This window comes from Macaca fascicularis, chromosome 1 (genome assembly GCF_037993035.2).
Source record: "Macaca fascicularis isolate 582-1 chromosome 1, T2T-MFA8v1.1".
NCBI lineage: Eukaryota > Metazoa > Chordata > Mammalia > Primates > Cercopithecidae > Macaca > Macaca fascicularis.
Window position 1 is genome coordinate 188,679,373 of NC_088375.1, and position 25,013 is coordinate 188,704,385.

At 42.4% G+C, this 25,013-nt stretch overlaps 1 protein-coding gene across 32 annotated transcripts in view; it reads right to left on the reverse strand.

The window, feature by feature from the left end:
- Positions 1–25,013, reverse strand: part of MAST2 (microtubule associated serine/threonine kinase 2) — a 257,201-nt gene that overhangs the window by 23,081 nt on the left and 209,107 nt on the right. For 9 of the 32 annotated variants that reach the window (XM_005543503.4, XM_005543501.4, XM_065533514.1 and 6 more), the window contains 5 exons: positions 12,803–12,878; positions 9,943–9,963; positions 8,058–8,136; positions 4,181–4,335; positions 2,167–2,242 (listed from right to left, as the gene is read on the reverse strand). In XM_005543503.4, the coding sequence (XP_005543560.3) occupies positions 2,167–2,242; positions 4,181–4,335; positions 8,058–8,136; positions 9,943–9,963; positions 12,803–12,878 (407 nt within the window). Of the gene's footprint in view, positions 1–2,166; positions 2,243–4,180; positions 4,336–8,057; positions 8,137–9,942; positions 9,964–12,802; positions 12,879–20,095; positions 20,213–25,013 lie in introns of those variants that run through there. The other 23 variants (XM_065533480.1, XM_065533477.1, XM_065533476.1 and 20 more) reach the window with 4 other exon arrangements.

A 25,013-nucleotide genomic window follows, 5' to 3' on the forward strand; every position in this document is an offset into this window, starting at 1 on the left:
TTCAAGTAAAGTCAAGTCAAGATGCCTTAGCTTTATATTCAAGGCCCTCTTTCACCTGGCCTTGCCCATCTCCCCCAGCTCCCTCCAGGGCAAGCTCTTTTGCTGTAAGGACACACAAGTGTTTGCTACCTTCCTCCTTTACTATGCTATTTCATGCCTGTCTGTTTATGCTGTTCCCTGTGTATGGCTTTTTCACCCTGCCAAGCCTGCCTGGCAAACTAATTCTTCTCATCTCAGTTCAAGTATCGTGTCTCCTCTGGGAAGTCTTTCATTTCCCCAGGCAAACGGGTTTCCATTCCTCTGTTCTTCCACTGGACCTCCCAACTGTGTAAACTTTGTATATGGGCACTGCTGGTTTCTAAACTAGGAAGTTCTTTAAGTCAGAGAGAGTTTCATTTATCTCAGGATCTTCTTACTTAACCTTAGGACCCAAGGGAGTTAGGCAGGTGCTTGGAGAGCTGCTTAGTGAACCTGTCTGGTCACAGATGGCGAGTTGGAATGGGGGGACTGTGGATAGGAACATAACCCTGGCCTGGATCCCCAGCAAAGGAGAATGGAGGTCTGACTCCAAACCTCTAGGGACCTAACTACGCGGTCATGTCAAAACGACAAATACACATCTGTGAACGAGTTCTCAGCTGCCTATCTAAGACTCTGCCTTACTTCTTTGCTACCAGGTGGTGATTTCTGATTTCCAGCGTGTGTTTAGGTGAATGTATACTTACATACATATATATGTGCTGTGTCTACGTGGAGAATGAAAGAGCAAGAGGTGAAAGAGTGGGAGTAGAGGAGAAAGAAGGAAGTGAAGGAATCTTAACACATTTTCTCCAACAATAGTTCATCCTATAGGAAGGAACTGGAAACATGCCTATAAACACAAACATCCAATACTACAAAAACACCTAATATACAAGGAGGAGGAGGGCAAGCATGAGATACATTTCTCAACATTATATACTCCCAAACTTCATAAACACCAAGTACATCAAAATGAATTCCTAGCTATTTGTTCTGCCTCCTTCCTCACGTTTATTGTCTAGTGCCACTCCAAAGCTGGAAAGCACAGACCATGCGGCACAGGTTCTACAGTCCAGTATCCCTTCTCAGTCAGGAACAGGGCCTATCTTCAGAAGGCCAGGTCAGAGTGTACAGGCATGTGGTGTTGAAAAAGACATGCAAATGGGGCCGGGTGCAGTGGCTCATGCCTGTAATCCCAGCACTTTGGGAGGCTAAGGCAGGTGGATCACCTGACGTCAGGAGTTCGAGACCAGTCTAGCCAACATGGCAAAACCTGTCTCTACTAAAAATACAAAAATTAGCCAGGCATGGTGGTGCATGCCTGTAGTCCCAGCGTCTCAGGAGGCCGAGGCAGGAGAATTGTTTGAACCCCGGAGGCGGAGGTTACAGTGAGCCAAGATGGTGCCACTGCACTCCAGCCTGGGCGACAGAGCAAGACTCCATCTCTTAACAGAAAAAGAAACATGCAAATGGGAAACAAGATCCTAGTTCCATATACAAGGAGGTTCACAGCCAAGCAGCAGAGTTATGACTGCTACTTCTCAGCTATCTCAGGATACCAACCTACTTTCCTCCCTAAGGATTTTCCTGCTTGAAAATGAAAATTCAAATGGTAGGAAGCAACTCTGAGATCTGTCTCCCACTCCTACTGCTCTCTCTGGCCTTCTTGCCAGTGCAGCCTACTGCTGTCTGTGTACTCTCTGACACTTGGTAATGAGGTGCTGCTTAAGAAATCTCTATCAAATGACGATGCCACCAGAGGGCAAATCCTGTAATGAATGAACCCTGACTCATGGATCCTCATATGCACAGTGAGAAGTAAAGCCTCCAGTTCTTTCTTTCCTCTTTAATATATGGTGGGATACCTTTCTGACATTCCCCTCTGGATAACTCTACTTCTGGGTAGTGAAGAAACAAAGGCTCTGCAAATACAGTTTCCAAACTCATAGTTTCCTGCTGTCTCCTTCTCAAGCAGTCTGGAAGCCCTTGTTGCTGTGTCCACAGCCTCCTGGCTGACTTTCTGTCCTTCTTGGTTATCTCTGGAGGTAGCACTTCATTCCCTCACTCCAGAGTCTTCCCAATGGGGCTGGCTGTAGGCAGCCACCCTGGGGGGCACTGCTACTCTCCTTTAAAATGGATCCTTACCTTTGGGAATCTTTCTTTGTACACATGATTCATCATTATTATTTCACTGTCAAAGGAGACTGGGGATCGTCCAGGACTAAAAAAAGAAAAGAAATGATTGTGTTACTTTAGGGCTATGGAACTATCAAGGAAAAAGATGGCCATCCCCAGAGACCCTGCCCCTCCCATCATCTTCAGCAGCCTACACATTTCCACCTTAATGGGTACTGAGTTCTAGAGCCTTTCTTATTCCTGGAGTTTTCAGTGTACCTTGTTCAGTTCAAAATGGTACTATATGGAGCTAGGCTTGGTTTTCACAAAGACCTCTTCCAGGCTAGAAAGACCTAAAAGGGACCTACTCCTAAGCTCACTGGTGGCTTTCCCAGGATAACCTTCCCCAGAGTAGGATTCTGTGTCCTCTTAGTTTTGGCCAATAGGGTTGGGTGTGCCCCAGCATATTCTTGGGAACAAAGCAAATTTAAAAACTACCAAAGCAACCAAAGGAAGACGGTGCACACCTACATTTTTTTCCAAACTAGCTGCAGCCAGTGGACCTAACTTAGGGATGAATGAGGCCAGTCCAGACTGTTGTGAGTTATACATCTGGGTCATTTACTGAAGGGAGCCAGTATGTTTTCTGCTTTAATTTATTATCTTCCCTGATAATCTAAATCTCCCCCTCTGGCTCATGTGTGGTTATATCTCCTTAAAAAATTTCAAAGTTGGAGCCACATAGTTGAACGGATATGTGGGTCTTGCCCAGTTTACTGCCCCTGACACATGATCCCAGATGTGCTAGATCCACAACTGTCCCACTCTGTCTTTCTTCCCTGGAATGTGCCATGTTGTGCCTGCTGTACTGCTGCACATTACCAAGGATTTAAGAGTAATATACCAGGGATTTCTCTGAGCATCACTGTAGGCCTCTCAATCTCAACTGGCCTAAAAGGTACCCTTCTCTGTGCATGGGTTATTGAGACCACCAAGACTCAGATGTTCCTCTGTGAGACAGAGAAAGGCACTGGAGATTCACACCTGCTCGTTTGTATGCTTGATCCTTCACACTTAAGCCCCAGATACTATCTTCATCAGTCTCTGAACCTGAACCAGTCATCATGGTCTGGCCCAGCTTTCCTGTCACTCCCGGTGCAGTGCCAGCATTACCTGAGGGGATTCTTTCTGGGAGGAACTGCTGCTCCTCTGGGATCCTGCCCTGCACATATTAGCCAATCAATTACTTCTCAGGGACCCTGCAATACTGAGCTCAGTCATTAAAGTCATGTTCATTTGAATCTCCATCATCTTCCTTAACCTAACATTCTGGCACTGATTTACTAGCTAACGCCAAGGAGAATCAAAAATTAATCAGCAGCTGTTAAGGTTTGTTTGGTTTGATGAACATGTGCCCAGGTGATTCACAGAATAAAGACAGATTCAAATGGCATTTAATTCTGCTTTTGAAATGGGCTTCTTCCCCACGCCAGCAACCTGTCTTCAGCAGCAACTTTTTCAGCTGGCCTAGATCATACACCCAGGGCCAATGGGTTCTGGAGCCAGATAACCATCAGAATTGATGATACTATTGTTCTCCTTTTACCGGATGTAATCTAAAGTATATTTCTGCTGCTAACTACCCTTAAACAGAACAAAAGAGGGATCAGTTGACAGTATTGCTAAATACCTCCTGGGGTGATGGGTTGAGCTGTACCTGAAGCCAAAAAGAGCTTGGGCTTTACTGAACGTGACTCACTGAAGCTGGCCAATGTATTATGCCAGGGGTAGCAAACTACAGCCTGCAGACCACCTATGGCCTAATACTTTTTTTTTTTTTTTTTTTGGTAAATAAAGTTTATATATTATTTGTGGATACTCACTACAACAGCAGAGTTGAGGAATGTGACCGAGATATATGACCTATAAAGCCTAAAACTATTTACTGTCTTGGCCCTTTATAGCACAAGTGTGCCCACCCCTGTGCTACGCAAACGAGCTGAAATCCACATGCACTGGGACAGTGGGCAGACAGCACTCTCACCTGAGGCTCCGGGAGCGGGGCCGCATGGCTGGGGACTGCCGTCCCTCCTCATCTGGTACGCTCTCTGTGCTGAAATGCTTCGTTAAAAAGTGCAGCTCATCAGCTGTAGGCTGGAAAGGCAACTGATGCAGCTTTTCCTGTGAGGAGCATGATGACTAGAAGGGAAAACATTAAGAAGTGGCATTAAAGACATGTCCCAGAGCAGTCCACTAATGGGGAAGGACTGAAAATGGTCAGGGAACTTCCCAGTTACTATAAACCCAAAGCAGGTCTTCTTTCCTCCACTCCCTTAGCCTTGTCTGTGCTTGATCCTGTTCTTTTCCAGCGCTTCAGAGCCCTCAGCCCTGAGGAACCCAATATACTAGAGTCCTTCAAGGGTTGTGCAGGGAGTTGGGCCCAGACCTTCATGGAATTTTAGAACTGCAAAAGTAGTTAATAAATCATGCTTCCTCACTTGGGACATGTTCTAGGTATGCCCAGCTGCGAATAACATCCTCTTACGTTCTCCCTTCCACAATCTTGAGAGAGCCACCCTGGGGGCAGCTCAGCAATGTTTCCTTTTGGCTGGTATCTGAAGAAGTGCCTTTTCTGGGGTTGTAAAGGCTGTGCCTAGACTCAAGCTGGCCACTGTATTATGCCAGGGGTTAGCAAACTATAGCCTGCAGACCAGCTATGGCCTGGTGTCCAGCAGGTAAGAAAATCCAGCAGGGAAGAAAATTACTTTTACATCTGGACCCAAAGATTAGGCTTGACCTGAAAACACTCATGAATTCTAAACATGGCTCAGTGACTGAGGACTCCTCACAACAGCACTGCCAGTCTCAACAGGCCATCTGAGGGAGGGTGCTCGGCTATCACAGGACTTCCACAGATGCAGCTAATGCTGAAGCACCCATTCAGCCCCAGGACTGGGGAACTCCCCCCATTACCTGACAAGACTGACAAAGAGAACAGGCAAGTTAAACATTGTCAGCCCAAGTTCTATTTACCAAACTGATCACTGATCTGGGGTTTTGTTTTTGTTTTTGTTTTTTGAGACGGAGTTTCGCTCTTGTTGCCCAGGCTGGAGTGCAATGGCATGATCTTGGCTTACTGCAACCTCCGCCTCCCGGGTTCAAGCGACTCTCCTGCCTCAGCCTCCTGAGTAGTTGGGATTACAGGCATGTGCCACCATGCCTGGGTAATTTTGTATTTTTAATAAAGACGGGGTTTCTCCACGTTGGTCAGGCTGGTCTGGAACTGCCGACCTCAGGTGATCTGCCTGCCTTGGCCTCCCAAAGTGCTGGGATTACAGGTGTGAGCCACTGTGCCCGGCCTGTTTGTATTTTTTTCAGAGACAGGATTTTGTTCTGTTGTCCTGGCTGGAGTGCAGTGGAGTGATCATAGCTCACTGCTGCCTCAAACTTCTGGGCTCAAGTGATCCTCATGCCTCAGCTTCCCAAGCAGCTGAAACTGCAGGTGCATGACACCATGTCCAGCTATTTTTTTTTTTTTTTTTTTAAATAAAGTGACAGGGTCTTGCTGTGTTGTCCAGGCTGGTCTTTTGGAACTCCTGCTCTGACCTCCCAAAGTGCTGAGATTATAGGCCTGAGCTACTGCTTCCAGAGCCAGGGTTTAAATATCTAAATCCATTTAAGAATCAAAGCTAGGCCAGGCGCGGTGGCTCACACTTGTAATCCCGGCACTTTGGGAGGCCGAGGTGGGCGGATCACGAGGTCAGGAGATCAAGACCATCCTGGCTAACACGGTGAAACCCCATCTCTACTAAAAATACAAAAAATTAGCTGGGCGTGGTGGCGGGCACCTGTAGTCCCAGCTACTTGGGAGGCTGAGGCAGAAGAATGGCGTGAACCCAGGAGGCAGAGCTTGCAGTGAGCTGAGATCGCGCCACAGCACTCCAGCCTGGGCGACAGAGCGAGACTCCGCCTCAAAAAAAAAAAAAAAGAACCAAAGCTAAAGCACCACACTGAGACAACTCTGTTGTCACAGGCTTAATAAACAAGTGAGAAATCAGCATTTCTTTTTGGCTAACAGTGCACATTTTCTCTCACAGAATGCTATAATACATGAAGTTATAAACAGCTAGTGAGATGTCTCCATAGGGTTATTTCTTGGCCACATTTTAATAAATGATTTGGATAAAGTTGTAAAAAGTATTCTTACCAGCTATAGCTAACATGAAACTAGTAAGGCAGTGTAAACTACAGTGGGCAAAACTGGTATTTTAAAGAATCCTAATAAACTGGAGCAATGAGTTAAGTCTATTAAAATTTGCAGAAAAGGAATATTTATACATAGATGAGACTTACCTTGGTTCTAAAAAAATCACTTGTTTGAGTAAAGAGTTATGGGAAAGGGGATTTTTTTTTCTTTTTTTTGAGACGGAGTCTTGCTCTGTTGCCCAGGCTGGAGTGCAGTGGCGTGATCTCGGCTCACTGCAATCTCTGCTCACTGCAATCTCTGCCTCCTGGTGGTTCAAGCGATTATCCTGCCTCAGCCTCCCAAGACGCTGGGACTACAGGCGCCCGCCACCACGCCCAGCTCATTTTTTGTATTTTTAGTAGAGATGGGGTTTCACCATGTTAGCCAGGATGGTCTCGATCTCCTGACCTTGTGATCTGTCCACCTCAGCCTACCAAAGTGCTGGGATTACAAGTGTGAGCCACCGCGCCTGGCCTGGAAAAGGGGATGTTTATTAGGGAAAGACCTTAAACTTAACAGCTGCCAAAGACCAGTGACATCTTTGGATTAGTGTGATAGTAATATCTAGGTTGGAAGAGGAAATATACTCCTTTTCCCTGCTCGAGATTCAGGAATAAAGGCACAATGAGCAGGGAAGACCTGAAGAATGCTGCAAGCAATGGGGATGGGGTCAGCAGGTCTACGGCCTGCTTCTGTATGGCTTGCAAAGACTAAAACATTTACTCTACATTTGGCCCTTTACAGAAAAAGTTGGCCAAGCTTGTAACTGTGGTTTTAATAAAAAGTTGCTCGGCTGGGTGTGGTAGTTCACGCCTGTAATCCAAGCACTTTGGGAAGCCAAGGCAGATGGATGGCTTGAGCCGAGGAATTTGAGAACAGCTTGGGAAACATGATGAAACCCCGTCTCTACAAAAAATTAGCCTGCTACAGGGTGGGCATGCCCCTGCAGTCCCAGTCTACTCAGGAGGCTGAGGTGGGAGGATCATCTGAGCCTGGGGAGGTTGAAGCTGCAGTGAGCCGTGATTGCGCCACTGTACTCCAGCCTGGCCAACAGTGGCACTCTGTTTCAAAAAAAAGGTTGCTCAATGAGGGCTTACTTAAGGGTCAATTGTGCATAGCAGCAATTAGTACAGCTCTTGTGTTTTAGGCTAAAACATTCTCCATAAGAAACGTTTTAGAGACAGGTCCAGCTTTTTGCTTCATACACATCAAACTTGGATATCAAATAACAATCACTCTTCCCTTCTTTTTTGAAAGAAAAAGGCAAAAAAGAGAGGAGAGTCTACCAAGTGTTTCGGATATGAGAAAGGTGATCTATCTGCTCTTGGTTCCAGTTCTAGAAATAAGAATGGAGGAGTAGGAGAAGTGTGCTTAGGAGCCCCCATACCTGGTCTCACTGTCAAAGCAAAAGTTCATCCTCAAGCTCTCCTCTGCCTCCACTAGATGTAACTGATTCCCAGAGAGGGCACTGGTCATCCTTTCTGAAGGCACTTATGGAGCTAGCTATGGTTGGGAAGGGACACCAGCCCTCTGTTGCACCCAGCATCATCTCTAAGCAACCTCTTTGAGTTTGACTTTGGAGAAAAACTTGACAACCATTTTGTAACACTAGATAACCCAAAGGGAAGTACTTCCTCAGGGTGAAGGAAGTATGACCACAGATTTGGCTACTTACTGAGACAGTGGAGCTAGGAGTGTTAGTTCCATATCCTGAAGAGGGCAAAGAGGCCAAAGACCAGCGCCGCCCATCAGTCCTGTATGCAAGAAAAAAGTATTAGGTAGTTTCTACAGGACTACACCCTGACCCACAACCTGCCTGTCTGTCCATCAGCATTTGGGGGCAGTTGATTCACTGTAGGGCTCCTCTTTAAGACATTAGCTCAATCCAGTACATGCGTTTATCTCTCTCTCCTACAGAGGGCTTATTGTTGTTTTCCCTGAAAAGACAGACATCTCTGACTATAAAATAGTCCATGACTTTGTATAACAGGAGAACATCTGTCATACAACACTGTGGTTTTGGAATAAACATTTTCATACTCTCAACTTACTTTCATAGAAACAATGACAGAGGATTCCAGCTACAGGCAACATCACAAGATAGAACTGCCACTGAAATGCAGCTATTTCCGTTTGTGAAGGCTCCATATTAAGGGTTCTTTGGTCTTCCCCAGGCCACTGGCTGACAACAGGAAGAAGTGGGCCACCATCTGGGTCTGAACTGAGCTAATCAATGGGAAATAGTTATAGGCTGCCTAGGGGCCATTAGGACTCATAAAACCAATCTTTGGGAATGTTTGTCGAAGAGTGACAGTAACTTTATGAAAGAGGAGGGAGGTGACATACCCTTACCTGTATAAGAGGCTTTGGGGGAGGCTTCCTGCTGCTCTCAAAAGGATGCTCCCCAAAGCTCTCATGAAAACAAACAACCCTCCCTACACACACAGTTATTTGCTTTACTGTAGAGGGGAAAGATCAAGCAAGGATCTAGTTTGAAACTTTTATAACATGAACGTGTGATTCTTTGCTTGGACTGTGGGATGTGGTGTATTCTTTTTTGTAGGGCTTAAGGGTACAGCCTGCTCTGGTTGAAATTAGATACTTTTTTTGCTGCTACTCATGGAACCTTAGACTATCAGCAATGGAGGATCTTTATAAGTTCATATTACAATTTACAGAGAAAACACTAGGATCCTGAGATTTGGGTGGTTTGTTCAAGGCTTCATGGTTATGGCAGGGATAGGGAGAGGAAGAAGCAAAAAGGAATACATCTTGCTGGGGCTTCTCCCTTCGAAGCACTCCTCCCCACCCTCACCAATACCTAGCAGCTTTTCTACTCCATTCTCTAAGGGGTGAGTCGAAGGTTCCATGCCACATGCACATGACTCAAACTTCATGCCACCCTGGCAGCAGCACATATAGGCTATAACTCTGCTGGAACCTAGTCTCTGAGGTTCAGACATGTCCAGGAAGGTGCTCAGACATGATGTTCTCTCTGACCTCTTTGCTGGGTCCTGGGAGCACCACACAATAAAGCAAGCTGGTTCCAGGACACAGCTCAGCAACGATGAGACAAGTATAACTCAGGGTTGGTTTTGCCAAACCTTTGTCAAATACACTTTTGCACATGTGAGTTTTCCTCCCCTTAGATAAAAATGAAAACCAGTTGCATGGCAGCTCTTTCTCTATATAATGAACGGCAGGGGCCACCAGAGTCAGGAAGAAATGCCACCCCATGATGCCTCTATTTCCTCTATCTGGTCACTGCAGTCACCTGACTGTGTAAAGTTGTGGGAATAAGGATGACTTGTCCCTAAGCTCAGAAGTTTGGAACTATTCAGCTATTCCTGCATCCAAGCACATGAGCTCTGAGCCTTGGTTCCAGCAGGTAGAGGGAGATCCCTTTGGGCCTCTTTGCAAGATATGAAAGGCCCAATGTTCATACCCAGTCAGAGAAGAATCATCACAACCAGTTTTCACCAACCACAACATCACAAACCATATTGTCTGGCCATGCATAGCAGTTTCCCAGCCCCTCTCCCCATTATACCCGCTATTACCTGTCAGCTCTGTGGCTATGGCTGTAGTAAAAAAATACACATTACAGTGAGAACCAAAGGAACTAGAGAGAGTAATCTTTTTGAATCTTGGTATTTGGTCTAGCTTGGCACATTCCTTCTGTTTAGGAAGGTGTGATAGTTTGAAGTGAAATTGTAGGACCAATGTGTCTATCCTTAGTGTTCAATCTGTCTTTTGTTTGATATTGCAAACCAATGTGATCCTCCAAAGCACCAGCCAGTAACACAGAAACAAACAATTCCTGATACTCTGTTTGGCAGAGTTGAAACACTTCTCCCCACCCCACCAATAACCAGCAGCTTTTCCTACTATGTTCTATAAGAGGACAGCCCAGAGATCCATGTTCCATGCACATGACTCAAATGTCATGCCACTTAGCATAGACCTGTTTGTGTCTCAGTGGTAAAAAAACAGGCCCTGAGGGCTCCCAGTTGGTTCTACTCCCAAACCGAGGCAATGAAACAGACCCACGCTATCAATGGAACAGGCTGTTCCCTCTGCCTAGAATGGTCTGCACACACCTGGGTCCTCACACTTAACGTGCCAGCTGCTTCTCACCCTTCAGAGAGGTTTTACATGGCCACCCAATGGAGGTTCTCTGGCCTTAGTCTCTTCCTGTTCTTTTTTTGTTTTGTTTTTTTTGAGATGAAGTCTTACTCTGTCGCTCAGGCTGGAGTGCAGTGGCACAACCTCGGCTCACTGCAAACCTACCTCTCGGATTCAAGTGATTCTCCTGCCTCAGCCTCCTGAGTAGCTGGGATTACAGACCTGCACCACCATGCCCAGTTAATTTTTGTATTTTTAGTAGAGATGGTGTTTCACCATGTTGGCCAGGCTGGTCTCAAACTCCTGACTTCAAGTGATCCACCTGCTTCGGCCTCCCAAATTGCTGGGATTACAGGCGTGAGCCACTGCGCCCGGCCCTCTTCCTGTTCTTTCACGCAGCATCATGCTCTTTCCCTCTATGGTGCTTGTCATAATTTATATCCGTATACTTGTTTGTCTTTCTCTCCCACTACTCATTTGTCTTCCCGCCAGGACACAGAGCTTTCAACAAATGAAGGTATCTCTATTAAAGGTGACTTGATCGTGGTTGAATTGAGACAGAAAATATGCAAATAAGAAAATATCAGGAACTGAAAAGTACTATTTTGAAAATAAAACTGGATGATTTGATGGAGAAAGACAAGAAGGCCCCTTTAGATTGAATGTTTAGGGAAGGCCTCTCTAAGGAGGTGACGTTTAAGATGAGATATGAATCATAAGAATGAGTTAGCTAAATGAAGATTTGAGGGAGCAGCAGTCCTTACAAAGGAAACAACCAGTACACAGACTCTCCTACATCGTGAGTTTCAGGGAAGTAGGGACTATGTCTATTTTGCTACCACTACATAACTCAGCACCCAGCCGAGTGTGCCTGGCTCTACGTGGTGGTGCTCAGCAAATATTTATCGAATGAATGAGAAGTAACTCAATGCCACCTATGGGGATCTGGCCACAGGTCTTGGTGTCCCAGCTCATACCTACTCTGAGAGTGCAGTTGATATACAGTCCAGGCAAGAAGTCTGGGATAAGTCTTTCCACCTGGGTTGGAAAAACAAATACACCAATCCAGCATATTCTTACACTGTAAGTGATCTTATCTGGATCCTTGCTTAACAAATTGGAAGTTCCATAGGGTAGGAGAGATGAGCCCGTGGAACAACCCTGGATAAAATTTGTTTTGAATAAGGTAAGTGCGTTGAGGGAGGAAACCCAAATTAGTCATCAAACTTATCCCAACCTGTTCATGTTCTTTTCAGCCAAAAATAATCCTGGAAAGAGGATGGATTTCTTTTGGGTTATCATTGGAATAGTGAGTTAACACTGTTTCCAGGAGCCTCCCCTTTTCCTAATATGTCTTTTTTTAAAAAGTAGTCTAAGTATTAAAACTGTCCTGGCCTCCAGCTATATTACATTCTCCATCCATTAAAGGTTACAAATCTGGAACCATAATTTTCCTGGAGGTCTTATACTAGAGACTAACTCTAACAAAGAATAATGTTAAAAATTAAAAAATAAGATAAAATAAATACAAACTCTGGCAACAAATCTTAGAAAAGTTCTGACAAGAAACCACGTGTGTACAGAGCCTAGGTATGTGATCTGGATGGATTAATCTCATTCAGCTTTCTCCAAAGGCCTGATGATATTACAGCCACAGGCAGAGCTGTCAGCATTGCTGCCCTGGGCCAGAGACAGGTTTGTATCACTCTCAAGAGGGGAGAAACATAGGAGGTGGACCATAAGCATGGCTTTGTATGCACCAAATCTTTCTAAATTCATGGAAGGAAAAGTGAAGTCCCTGTAGTCTCTTTATCCCCCAAACGAACTCCAGTTCAAAGTCAAGGAGAGAAGCACAGAGGGCCCTTCCAGCCACCTTAAACTAGCTGAGTTAGAGAGGACAAAGAGTGTAACTTTGAGTCCTCCTGGAGGAGAGCTTATTTTCTCATTGATCACTCTAGGACAGTTCTCAATTGAGAGTGTAATGCTTTGGAACATACCCGCAGGACATCACGGACTTAAAAAAAAGTGAATTGTACAAATAAATCTACTTTTACTTAATATCTACTCTCCTGTTTAAATATTCAAACACAAATACATGGGGCACCTACAAAGCAAAACCAGAACACGATGATTACAACATGGGAGAGGAAAGCAAAGACAGAGTTTTGATGGATGGGAGCTTCAGGTAATACACTTGAAAGAATAGTGACACTTAAAGGAGGAATCTGACATTCAACTAACCCTCATGCAAGTGCCACAGGTGCTGGTCCCAGAGGAGGTTTTCTATCAACTTACCTACGGGCAGGAACAAAGGAAAAGTGAGCAGGTGCATTTGGAGAGAAATTCCGGGGGCTGTCCAAAGGACTGTTACCTGTTGATGGGAAAAGAAACGAAACTCTGTAAGGTTTGCTTTTGAGGAGGGCAGACATGACCTTCGGGCAAGAAATCTTCCCCTAGCACTGGCAATTATATGGTTATTTTCTCAGGGCCACTATCAGTTTAATGAGTTTCTGTAAAAGTTTCATAGCCCAGAGGTTTTCTCCCTTGTTCCCAAGTTTCCTATAACAACCCATGTCTCTCAGACAACCATTCTAGATCTAGCAGCAACTTGACTATTTCCTGCCCTCCTAGGAACACACCTGAGACTTCAATCTGTCTTGTCAAGTGAACCAACATTCAGAAGGCTTAAAGAGCTCATTCAGTACAGAGGGTATAGCCAAAGGTTCATGCTTTCTCAAAGGGCAATAGGACCCCAATCCAAGTTTCTTGAATATATATCTCTCTGTGCACTGTATCCAAGGGCTAAACCAGGAACATGTGTATTTTAAGGGGAAAGAGAAGTTCTCAGGTAGGGACTCAGGACAGTAGTAAACCTTAAGATAGTTCATAATCAAGGCCCCCAAGTGTACAAAGCATACCACCACTTATTAGTATTCACGTGCCCCTATAACTTGCTAACTTAAAGCTCAGAAGCTTTCAATAAAACTGTAAGTTTACCTTTGTACTAATCCCAATAGTTCTTAAACCTAAGCCTGCCATACTTCTCTGGGCTATCTTCTAGTTGGGGGCTGGTACATAGGAGCCCCTAGCTGGCAGTTGTTAATATGACTCTACTCAAAAGGCCATGTTGAAGTAAGCACCATACTCCATGCTGTGCTGGCACCCCTCTAACCCCTGTCCACCTCCTCACTGCTGTGCTTACCTCCCAGGGGCCTGGTACTTCAGCATGCGCTGGCTTTCTCTTGGATAGCATGTTTCCTGCACAGGGTATGGATGTTCCAAGTTGCCAAAAACCTACCCCTTTGTTTCCCATTATCTCTATCCAATAGGGTTTATATAGCACGTAATGTCTTTTTATACTGATCTAGTACAAACCAGCCTCTCAATCAGCGCTCCTACTACCCTATGCAGCAGCACCTCTGTATCAATTATATAATGGCATTGTTTTTTGTTGAATGAGAAAGAGGCATCTTCAGCTTCTTCTTACCCCCAGGTGCATAAAATATACAACTTCATCCAGTGGATATGCTCTCAACATTGCATGAACTCTGGGTTTTCCATGCTTTGTGTGAGGACTATCTGTTATGACCTCTCCCCATCATCTGGCTAGCGGGCACCAGGATATAAGGGAAGTGATCCTGAGTAGCTGTTTCCTTAGCCAGGACTTAATAAGGATCAGGTCTCCTCAGAAGCATCAAGGCTTATTTTTTAAAAACAATTTTATTCTTTCTTGATAGTGTCATCTCATGTCAAAGATTAACAAATATCCAGTTTGATTCTTGACATGCAAAGTCAGATGCCCTTTGTTGGTTCCCAAAACTACCCAGCTAAAGCCTCAAGGAGATGCCTGGACATGAGCATCCTACAATAACTAGCCTTCCAAGGATCGGTCTGGGTACAGAGGTACAAAGAACCTTCCAGGTGCTCATAGTAGGGCTAGGGTTACATAACACACACGTATGTCAGAAATAACTAACACCGAGAGGAAAAAAAATCGTCAAAAAAACTAAACAGCACCACTGAGCTGTAGGACAACTTCAAGCAGCGGGAGGGGAGAGAGGGGAATACAGAAAAAAGATAGGAAGAAATAATGACTGACAACTTTGCAAATTTGATAAAAACCATATACCCACATGTTGTGTGACAGGTTCTTTACCAGATTACTTAAAGGTACATATGTTCGCTGCCTGAAACTTGAAGGCTAGGCCCATGGCAATGGTACCCAGCTGAGGAGCAGGTATCCCTGAGAACCAACCAAACATCCTAGAGAGTATCTGAGAACCTCTCAAGAAAAACAGTATCACTGTTCAAACACAGTAGGCAAAGATCCAGAAAATTAGCTTAAAAGCAGTTTAGAGGGAGCCAGGCGCAGTAGCTCAGGCTTGTCATCCCAGTTTGGGAAGCTGAGGAGGGCGGATCACTTGAGTCCAGGAGTCCGAGACCAGCCTCAGCAACATGGCAAAACACCCCATGTCTTAAAGAAAAAAAAAAAATGCAGTTTAGAGACAGGAGGCAGCATGGCTCTCTAGAGCTGTCCCGCTGCAGTCCAGGAGTGCCTTGGATGTAAGCTGAATAAACTCATCTACTCATCAAGCTCAACTGTCTGAGTCATCCTTTGGTCTCATGGCTCCTTCCCAGTTTAGGTAGGACGTTGCAGCCCCAAGTTTTTCTTGTAACATCACAAATCTAAGATAATCTCTAAGAATCCCAAACATGAGAAAGAGGAAGAGAAGTACATCAAAGAATGTCATAGTCAAATCGCTCAAAACTCAAAATACAGAGAAAAATCTTAAGAGCTAGAGCTTGGTAGAGCTGGGTGAAGTGAGAAGATGATGTTATACAGAGGAACAAAGAAGGATTATAGCAGATTTCTCGTTGGAAACAATGCAAGAAGACGGCAGAGCAATATCTTTAAATTATGGAAGATATGGGCCAGGCGCGGTGGCTCAGGCCTGTAATTCCAGCACTTTGGGAGGCAGAGGCGGGCGGATCACGAGGTCAGGAGATCAAGACCATCCTGGCTAACATGGTGAAACCCCGTCTCTACTAAAAAATACAAAAGGATTAGCCGGGCGTGGTGGCGGGCGCTGGTAGTCCCAGCTATTCCGAAGGCTGAGGCAGGAGAACGGTGTAAACCCAGGAGGTGGAGTTTGCAGTGAGCCGAGATCGCGCCACTGTACTCCAGCCTGGGCGACAAAGCGAGATTCCATCTCAAAAAATAATAATAATAATAATTAAAAAAAAAAATTATGGAAGATATGGCTATTCTCCTGCCAACCTAGAATTCTAGACCCAGCGGTTGTGTAGTAACGAATCTGATTGGCCTTAGTCCCCAGTTCCTCGGAAGGAGCCTCTAAATCCTTGGAATTTCAAAACCCAAGTGATAGGAGTGCTTCTGTTATTCATGATGGGGCCTGATACTTTATGCTAATGATATAACTCAGAATGGAGGCTGGCCACACCTGAAAGACCAACCATGTAATTGGAGGGTTGGGGCTTTGAGGCTCACCTAGCATGAAGGAGTGCTAGCACTCACCTAGCACTTTGGGAGGCCCAAGCAGGCAGATCACCTGAGGTCAGGGGTTCAAGGCCAGTCTGGCCAATATGGCGAAACCCCATCTCTACTAAAAATACAAAAATTAACTGGGTGTGCTGGCACATGCCTATAATCCCAGCTACTCAGGAGGCTGAGGCAGGAGAATCGCTTGAACATAGGAGGCGGAGGTTGCAGTGAGCCGAGATCGCACCACTGCACTCCAGCCTGGCTGGGTGACAGAGTGAGACTCCGTCTCAAAAAAAAAAAAAAAAGAAAAAAGAAAAAAAAGAGGGTTGGGGCTTTGAGCCACTTGCTATCAGTCTGACATAACCTGACTTCCCAGAAGTGGAGAGGGGCTAGAGATTAAGTTCAGTCATATGGCAAATGAGTCGATCAATCATGCTTATAAAATAAAACCTCACTCTGGACACAAAGCTCCTGTGAGCTTCCCTGCTTAATAATAATTTCTATGTATTGGTATACATCGATGTGTAGGAGGGTGATGCATCCTGACTTCACAGGGAGAAGGCACTGGAAGCTTTGTGTTGGGACCCTCCCAGACCTTGTCCTACACATGTCTTCTTTGGTCAGACCTGATTTTTATCTTTTTTGCCACAATAAAATTGTAAACCTAAGTATAGTGGTTTCCTGAGCTCTGTGAATCATTCTAGTGAATTACTGAACTCAGGAGGTAGTAAGAAACCTCAAATTTGTATCTATTTTTCAGAAGTATGGGTGACTTGGGAACCCCAAAACTTCTGCTTGGTGTCTAAAGTAAGGGCAGTTTTGTAGTAGACTAGGCCCTTGTAAAGTCTGGCCTAATTTGGGGTAGTGTCAGAAGTCATTGTACCAGCAAAAAAAAATTTTTTTTGAGATGGAGTCTTGTTTTGTTGCACAGGCAGGAATGCAATGGTGCGACCTCAGCTCACTGCAACCTCTGCCTCCTGGGTTCAAGAGAGTCTCCTGCCTCAGCCTCCCAAGTAACTGGGATTACAGGCACACGCCATCATGCCTGGCTAATTTTTTGTATTTTTAATGGAGACGGTATTTTGCCATGTTGGCCAGGCTGGTCTCGAACGCCTGACCTCAAGTGATCCTACTGCCTCAGCCTCCCAAAGTGCTGGGATTATAGGCATGAGCCACTGCTCCTGGCCTCAGCAAAAATATTTTTAAAAGACAGAGGTAAAAAATAAATACTTTTTCAAACAAAAGAACTAAATAAAATTCTCAACAGCAAACTACACTACAAAAAAAAGTTTTTAAAACGTCCTTTAGGCAGAAGCAAAGGACACCAGGTGGAAATATGGATCTGCACAAAAGAATGAAGAGCAATGGGAAACTTAACTACATGGAAAAGGACTCATGACATTTTCTTGTTATTTAAATCTATTTAAAAAGCAGTAAATGTTTAAATAATAATAATAATATTACTATTAAATAATAATAGTGTGGGATTTACAACACATCAGGATCAAAAGTTTGAAAACAACTATATAAAGGCTGGAAGGGGAGAAATGGAAGATTCTAATCCTGTATGTGAAGTGGTATAATATTATTTGAAGATTGATATGAGGGCTATGTTAAAGATATATACTATAAATGCTAAGGTAAACATTAAACAATAAAGGGCTATAGACTATAAGCCAATAAAGGACATAAATGGAATAAAAATACACAACCCCAAATAAAGCAGCAAAAGATCATGGAAGAAGAAAAAACAGATGGAATAATTAGGAAACAAATAAGGAGGTGGCAGACATAAACAAACCACATCAACAACCACATTAAATGCCCCAATTAAAAGGTAGAGATTGTTAGATTGGATTTTTAAAAAAGAAAGATTTGCCAGGCGTGGTGGCTCATGCCTGTAATCCCAGCACTTTGGGAGGCTGAGGCGGGAGGATCACCTGAGGTCAGGGGCTCAAGACCAGCCTGGCCAACATGGAGAAACCCAGTACAAAATTAGCCGGGCATGGTGGCACATGCCTGTAATCCCAGCTACTCAGGAACCTGAGGCAGGAGAATCACTTGAACCCGTTAATGGAAAATGGAGGTTGCAGTGAGCCGAGATCGCGCCATTGTACTCCAGCCTGAGCAACAAGAGCGAAACTCCGTCTCCAAAAAAAAAAAGACTCTATTAAAGAAACTGAGTCAATAACTAATAATCTCCAAAAAAAAAAGCACCTGTTTCAGATGTTTCACTGATTAATTCTACTAAACACTTATAGAAGAAATGATACCAATTCTCTACAATCTTTTCCAATCAAAGATGATTGTAACATGATTCCTAACTCATTCCACGGAGCCAGTATTACCCTATTACGCAAATCAGATAACGATATTACAAGAAAAAAGTGTTGTAGAGCAATATCGCTTATGAAAATAGATGCAAAAATTCTCAATATTAGAAATATCAAATCCAACAATGTATAAAAAAGTTATATACCATCACCAAATGGAATTTACTCCAAGCATGCAAGGATGGCTCAACATTTGAAAATCAATTATCTACCACATCAACAAACTAAAGAAGAAAAACCATATAGTCACATCAAATGATACAGAAAAAGCACGTGACTAAAGCTAAAACCCATTAAAAACTTTTTTGATAAAACTCAGCAAACTAGGAATAGAGGAGAACTTCCTCACTTGACCAAGAACATCTACAAAAGACATACTTGTTAACCTTACTTCATGGTGAGAAACTGGGTATTTTTTCTCCAAGAATGGGAACAAGGCAAGGATGGCCTCTCACTACTCCTATTCAGTATCATACTGAAAGTCTTAACCAGTGCAATAAGGCAAGAAAAGGTGGCCGGGTGTGGTGGCTCACAGTTGTAATCCTGGCACTTTTGGAGGCTGAGTTGGGGGGATTACTTGAGCTCAGGAGTTCAAGACCAGCCTGGGCAACATAGTGAGATCCCATCTCTAAAATAAATAAATAAATAAAAAAGCAAAACACAACCAAAAAGGCAAGAAAAGGAAATAAAAGGTAAACCTATTGGGAAGGAGGAAATAAAGGTGTTTATGTTTAGAGATAACATGATTGTCTATGTAGAATATTCTAAAGAATCAACAAACAACACTCCTATAACTAATAAGCAGTTACAACAAGGTTGTAGGATACAATGCTAATATTAAAAAGTCAGTTGTATCCCTTTATACCAGAAATGAATAATCCGAATTAGAAATTAAAAACACAATACTATTAACACAAAAACTGTAATACCTACATGTAAATTTAACAAAATATACTGAAAATCTATACACTGTAAATTATGAAACTCTGATGAAAGAAATCAAAGATCTAAATAAATGAGACATTGCATGATCATAATGGAAGACTCAATATTACTAAAATGTTAATTCTAAGCAATTTGATCTATAGATTAAATGCAAACCCAATCAAAATCCAAGCAAGTTAGTTTGTGAATATTGACAAATTGATTCTAAAGTTTACATGGAAAGGCAAAATGACCCAAACAACCAATACAATACTGAAGAATAAGGTTAGAGGACTGATATTACCTGATCTCAAGACTCACTATAAAACTATAGTGATCAAGACAACATGGTTCTGGTGGAAGAACAGATACATACATCAGTAGAACAAAGCAGATAATCGAGAAACAGACTCATAAAATACAGTCAACTGATATATGACAAAGGAGCACTGGCAATTCAATGAAGACAATATATATTCTCATTGACGAATGGTGCTGGAACACCTGAATATTCATATGCAAAAAAATGAATCTAGATACAACTTTTACAAAAATTGACTCAAAATGGGTCATGAAAATGATCAGAATGTAAGATTTACCTAAATGTAAAACACAAAACTGTAAAACTTGTATACGATAACACAAGAGAAAATCTAGGTGACCTTGGGTTTGGCGATGAATTTTTAGAATACGAAACCAAAAGCAAAACCATGAAAGAAAACATTAATAAGCTAGACTGCATTAAAATTAAGAACTTCTGCAAAAGATACTGTTAGGAGAATGAAAAAGACCATAGACTAGGAGAAAATATCTGTAAAAAACACATACTTGGCTGGGCACGGTGGCTCATAGCTGCAATCCCAGCACTTTGAGAGGCTGAAGATGGAGGACTGCTTGAGCCCAGGAGTTCAAGATCAGTCTGGACAATACAGGGAGATCTTGTCTCTACAAAAAATTTAAAAATTAGTTGTGTGTTGCAGCCTAACGCACCTGGTCTCAGCTACTTAGGAGGCTGAGGTGGGAGGATCATTTGAGCTTGAGTTGTAGTGGACTGTGATTGCACCACTGAACTCCAGCCTGGGTGACAGAGCAAGACCTTGTCTCAAAAACAAACAAGAAAAGTCAACCCCAACCCCCAAAACAAAACAAAAAACCCACATACTTGATAAAAGACAAATGTGCAAAGAACTCTTAAATCTCAACAAGAAAACAAACAACCCAATTTTAAAAATGAGCAAAAGATCTGAACAGCCACCAAACCAAAGAAGATACACAGATAGCAAACAAGTATATAAAAAGATTCTCAACATCATTTGGCATAGGAAATTGCTAATTAAAACTACAATTGGATACTCATACATACCTATTAGAATGGCTAAAAAGGATGGGGAACAACAGGAACTCTTGTTATTGTTAGTAGAAATCCAAAAGGTACAGCCACTTTGGAAGACAGTTTGGCAGTTTCTTTTTTTTTTTTTTTTTTTTTTTTTTGAGACGGAGTCTCGCTCTGCCGCCCAGGCTGGAGTGCAGTGGCCGGATCTCAGCTCACTGCAAGCTCCACCTCCCGGGTTCACACCATTCTCCTGCCTCAGCCTCCCGAGTAGTTGGGACTACAGGCGCCCGCCACCGCGCCCGGCTAGTTTTTTGTATTTTTTAGTAGAGACGGGGTTTCACCGTGTTAGCCAGGATGGTCTCGATCTCCTGACCTCGTGATCCGCCCGTCTCGGCCTCCCAAAGTGCTGGGATTACAGGCTTGAGCCACCGCGCCCGGCCCAGTTTGGCAGTTTCTAAAAAACTAAACACAGTCTTCCCACACAATCCAGCAATTACGCTAAATAATTACTCACTTGAGTTGAAAACTTGTCTACACAAAAACCTGAACATGAATGTGTCTAGCAAGTTTCTTTGTGATCCCCCAAAACTAGAAGCAACCAAGATGTCCTTCAGTAGATGATGGATAAACATACTGTGGCACATCCATATAACAGAATATTATTTAGTGATAAAAGTAAACAAGCTATCAACCTACGAAGACAGGAACCTTGAAGGCATATTGCTAAGTGAAAGAAGCTAATTTGAAAAGGCTATATATCATAAGATTCTGACCATGTGACATTTTGGAAAAGGTAGGTATAATTATAGAGACAGTAAAACAGTCAATGGTGCCAGTGGGGAGAAGATGAGGGACAAAGAGGTGAAGTACTGTGCACTATTTCAGGGAAATAAATCTACTCTGTATGATACTGTAGTGGTGGATACATGACATTATGCATTTGTCAAAACATACAGAACTTTATAACCTAGAGAGTAATGTAAGGGAAAAAAAAACTTTAAGCCTTGGTTTGTCACCTCTAAAGGCAAATTTAAAAAAATAACTTATGAGGTCAGAGGACCCCAGAGAAGAATGGAGACTATGACAAGAGAATCTAACTATATTACAAATGTATGAAACAACATCACTGAAGAGGGTGAAAAGTGCTGACCTAAGAAACTTTGGAAATGAATGAAATCAGTAAGACTAAAGATCAAAGGAACTACAGGTAAGTACTGAACTCAACTTGATAAAGTTGTTTCTCAGGGAGTATGGGTTAATAATTTTGATACTGCTATACATGTATACTGGAACTGAGTAATTTATGTGTATGGATGGTGGATGATGGGACCCAGGTTTCTCATTGCTGAGGTGGAAATTTACAGATCAGCAAAGGTAAGAAGCTAGAATGATCCATGTGATATTGAATTGGAGCCAGAGACATCAAGAAGAATTCATGTTTAATATAAATACAGACAATTACATATAAAAATATTTATACACGTGTATTGTCACAGGTTAACATACATACTAATACTATATTTCTTTGATCAATCAGCTAAGAGGGACTAGAAAAAGGACACCCCAGAAGAAACAAGCATACCTAGAACCCAGATCTTGATTTGTAATACTGTTCTCCAATCTGAAAATCCACACTTCTTGGAGAAATGGCTGATTCCAGGACTGGGGTCAGAAATATACAACATGAGTCTGGAATATCTTATAGTCATAGAGAGTAAGGAAGGGATAAAACAACAAACCCAAACCAAAACCAACCAACCAAAAACCACCAAACTGATGTATGTAAAGGGGGAAAAGGAGCCAACTGAAAGGACCTCGATGGCCAAAACTGGAACAACTTAAGAAAAAAACTAAACTGTTAATGGATTACAGTCTGATCTAGATAATAAATACCTATTAGTTCATACTGATATAAATGACTGAATAAATAAATGGGAAGAAGACCAGTGAGGATGTAGAACACTTGAACACCACCACCAACAAACTTGACATAATTGACACTTATAGACTACTACCAAACAGTAGTAATATACATCCTTTTCAGGTGAACACAGAACATTTGCTAAGAAAGATCACATTCTGAGTCATAAAACAAAACTCAATAAATTTTAAAAGGATTCAAGTCATATAAAATATATTTTCTGACTACAATAAAATAGAATTAGAAGTCAGTAACAGAAAGATCTCTGGAAAATCCCCAAACATTCCTAAACAGTATACTTCTGAATGATTTGTGGGTCAAAGAAGAAATCAAAAGGGAAATTAGAGGCTGGGTGTGCTGGCTCACGCCTGTAATCCTAGCACTTTGGGAAGCCAAGGTGTGGGCATCCCTTGAGGCTAGGAGTTCAAGACCATCCTGGGCAACATAGCCAGACCACGTCTCTACAAAAAATAAAATAAAATAAATTAGCTGGGTGTGGTGGCAGGCAACTGTGGTCCCAGCTACTTGGGAGGATGAGGCAGGAGGATCGCTTAAGCCCAAGAAGTTGAGGCTGCAGTAAGCTATGATCAGGCCACTGCACTACAGCCTGGGCAACAGAGCAAGACTCTGTCTCTTTAAATAAAAATGAAAACACATGTCATACTACTAAAGCAGTTCTTAGGGGGAAATTTATATCACTACATACCTATATTAGAAAGGAAAGACTAAATCCTAGCACTTTGGGAGACCAAGCTGGGAGGACCACGTGAACCCAAAAGTTCAAGATCAGTTGGGACAACATACTGAGACTTGGACTCTACCAAAAAAAAAACAAAAAAAAGAAATGACCTCACTTTCTATCTTGAGAAATTTAAAAAAGAGGAGCAAATGAAACCCAGAAGAAAGGTAATCGTAAAGACCAAAGCGGAAATCAATTAATAAAAAAATCACTGGAAACGAGAGAGAAAATGCATAAAACCACACATGACACCAGGCATAGTGGCTCACACGTTTCTAATTCCAGCACTTTGGGAAGCCAAGGCAAGAGGATTGCTTGAATACAGAGGTTCAAGACCAGCCTGGGCAACACGATAAGACCCCATCTCTACAAAAAATTCAAAAATTAGCTGGGTATGGCGGTGTGCCTGTGGTCCTGGCTACTTGAGAGGCTGAAGTGGGAAGACTGTTTGAGCCCAGGAGGTTGAAGCTTCAGTGAGTCATGTTTGTGCCACCCTACTCCAGCCTGGGTGACAGAGCAAGACCCTATCTCAGAAAACAAACCAAAAAACCCAACAAAAAACATACACAAGTTTTTGAGATCAACAAAATTAAAATGACAGACAGACTAATCAGGGGAAAAAAAGACAAAACACAAATTACCAACATCAAGAACGAGAAAGGTGATATTTCTATGGATTCTATAGTTATCAGAAGAATGGTAAGGCAATATTACAAACAACTTTATGTCAATTAATCTGACAACTTAGAAGAGACTGAAAATTCTTTGAAAAGATATACATTACCAAAGCTCACTCAGGAACAGATAACCTAAATAGTTTTATGTCTATTAACAAAATTAAGTTTATAATTTAAAACCTTCCCACAAATTCTAGGTTCAGAGGCTTCACTGAAGAATTCTGCCAAACATATAAGACAGAAGTAGTAACAATTCTACACACTTCCAGAAAATTAAAGAGGAGGGAATACTCTCCAACTTATAACCATGAGGTCAGCATTACCCTGACACCAAAACCAGACAAAGATATTATAAGATAACTACAGACTAATATCCCTTATGAATATAGAGGCATACATCTTAAAATTTCAGCAAATTAAATACAACAACATATAAACAGACTAATACAAACTAATATTCTCTAAATAATGGGGGGTGGGAGCAAATACATCATGACCAAGTAACATTTATCTCAGGAATTCTAGTTGGTTTAAAATCTGAAAATCAATCAATATAAGTCACTACATTAGTAGGCTAATCAAGAAAAAAACATATAATCATGTCATTAGACAAAGAAAATGCATTTGACAAAAGTTCAACAATAATTTTCGATAAAAACTTTTAGCAAACTAGGAATAGGACACATTCTTCAGTTGATAAAGGGTATCTATGACAAACTGAGAGCTAACACCACAGTTAACAGTAAAGACAAAATGCTCTAAGATCAGGAACAAGGCAAGAATGTCTATGATTACCATTTCTATTCACAATTATACTGGGAGTTCCAGCCCAGTGGAATAGGCAAGTTGTCTTTATTCATGGACAACATGAGTATCTCTTGAAAATACAACAGAATCTACAATAAAGTTACTGGAATAAGAGAGTTAGCAAGGCTGCAGGATAAAAGATCAATATACAAAATCAATTATATTTATATATACTGTAAACAATCAAATGAAAAATAACAATTCCACTTATAATTGCATAAAAATACGGAATACTTAGTGATAAATCTGACAAAAGAGGTATAAGAACT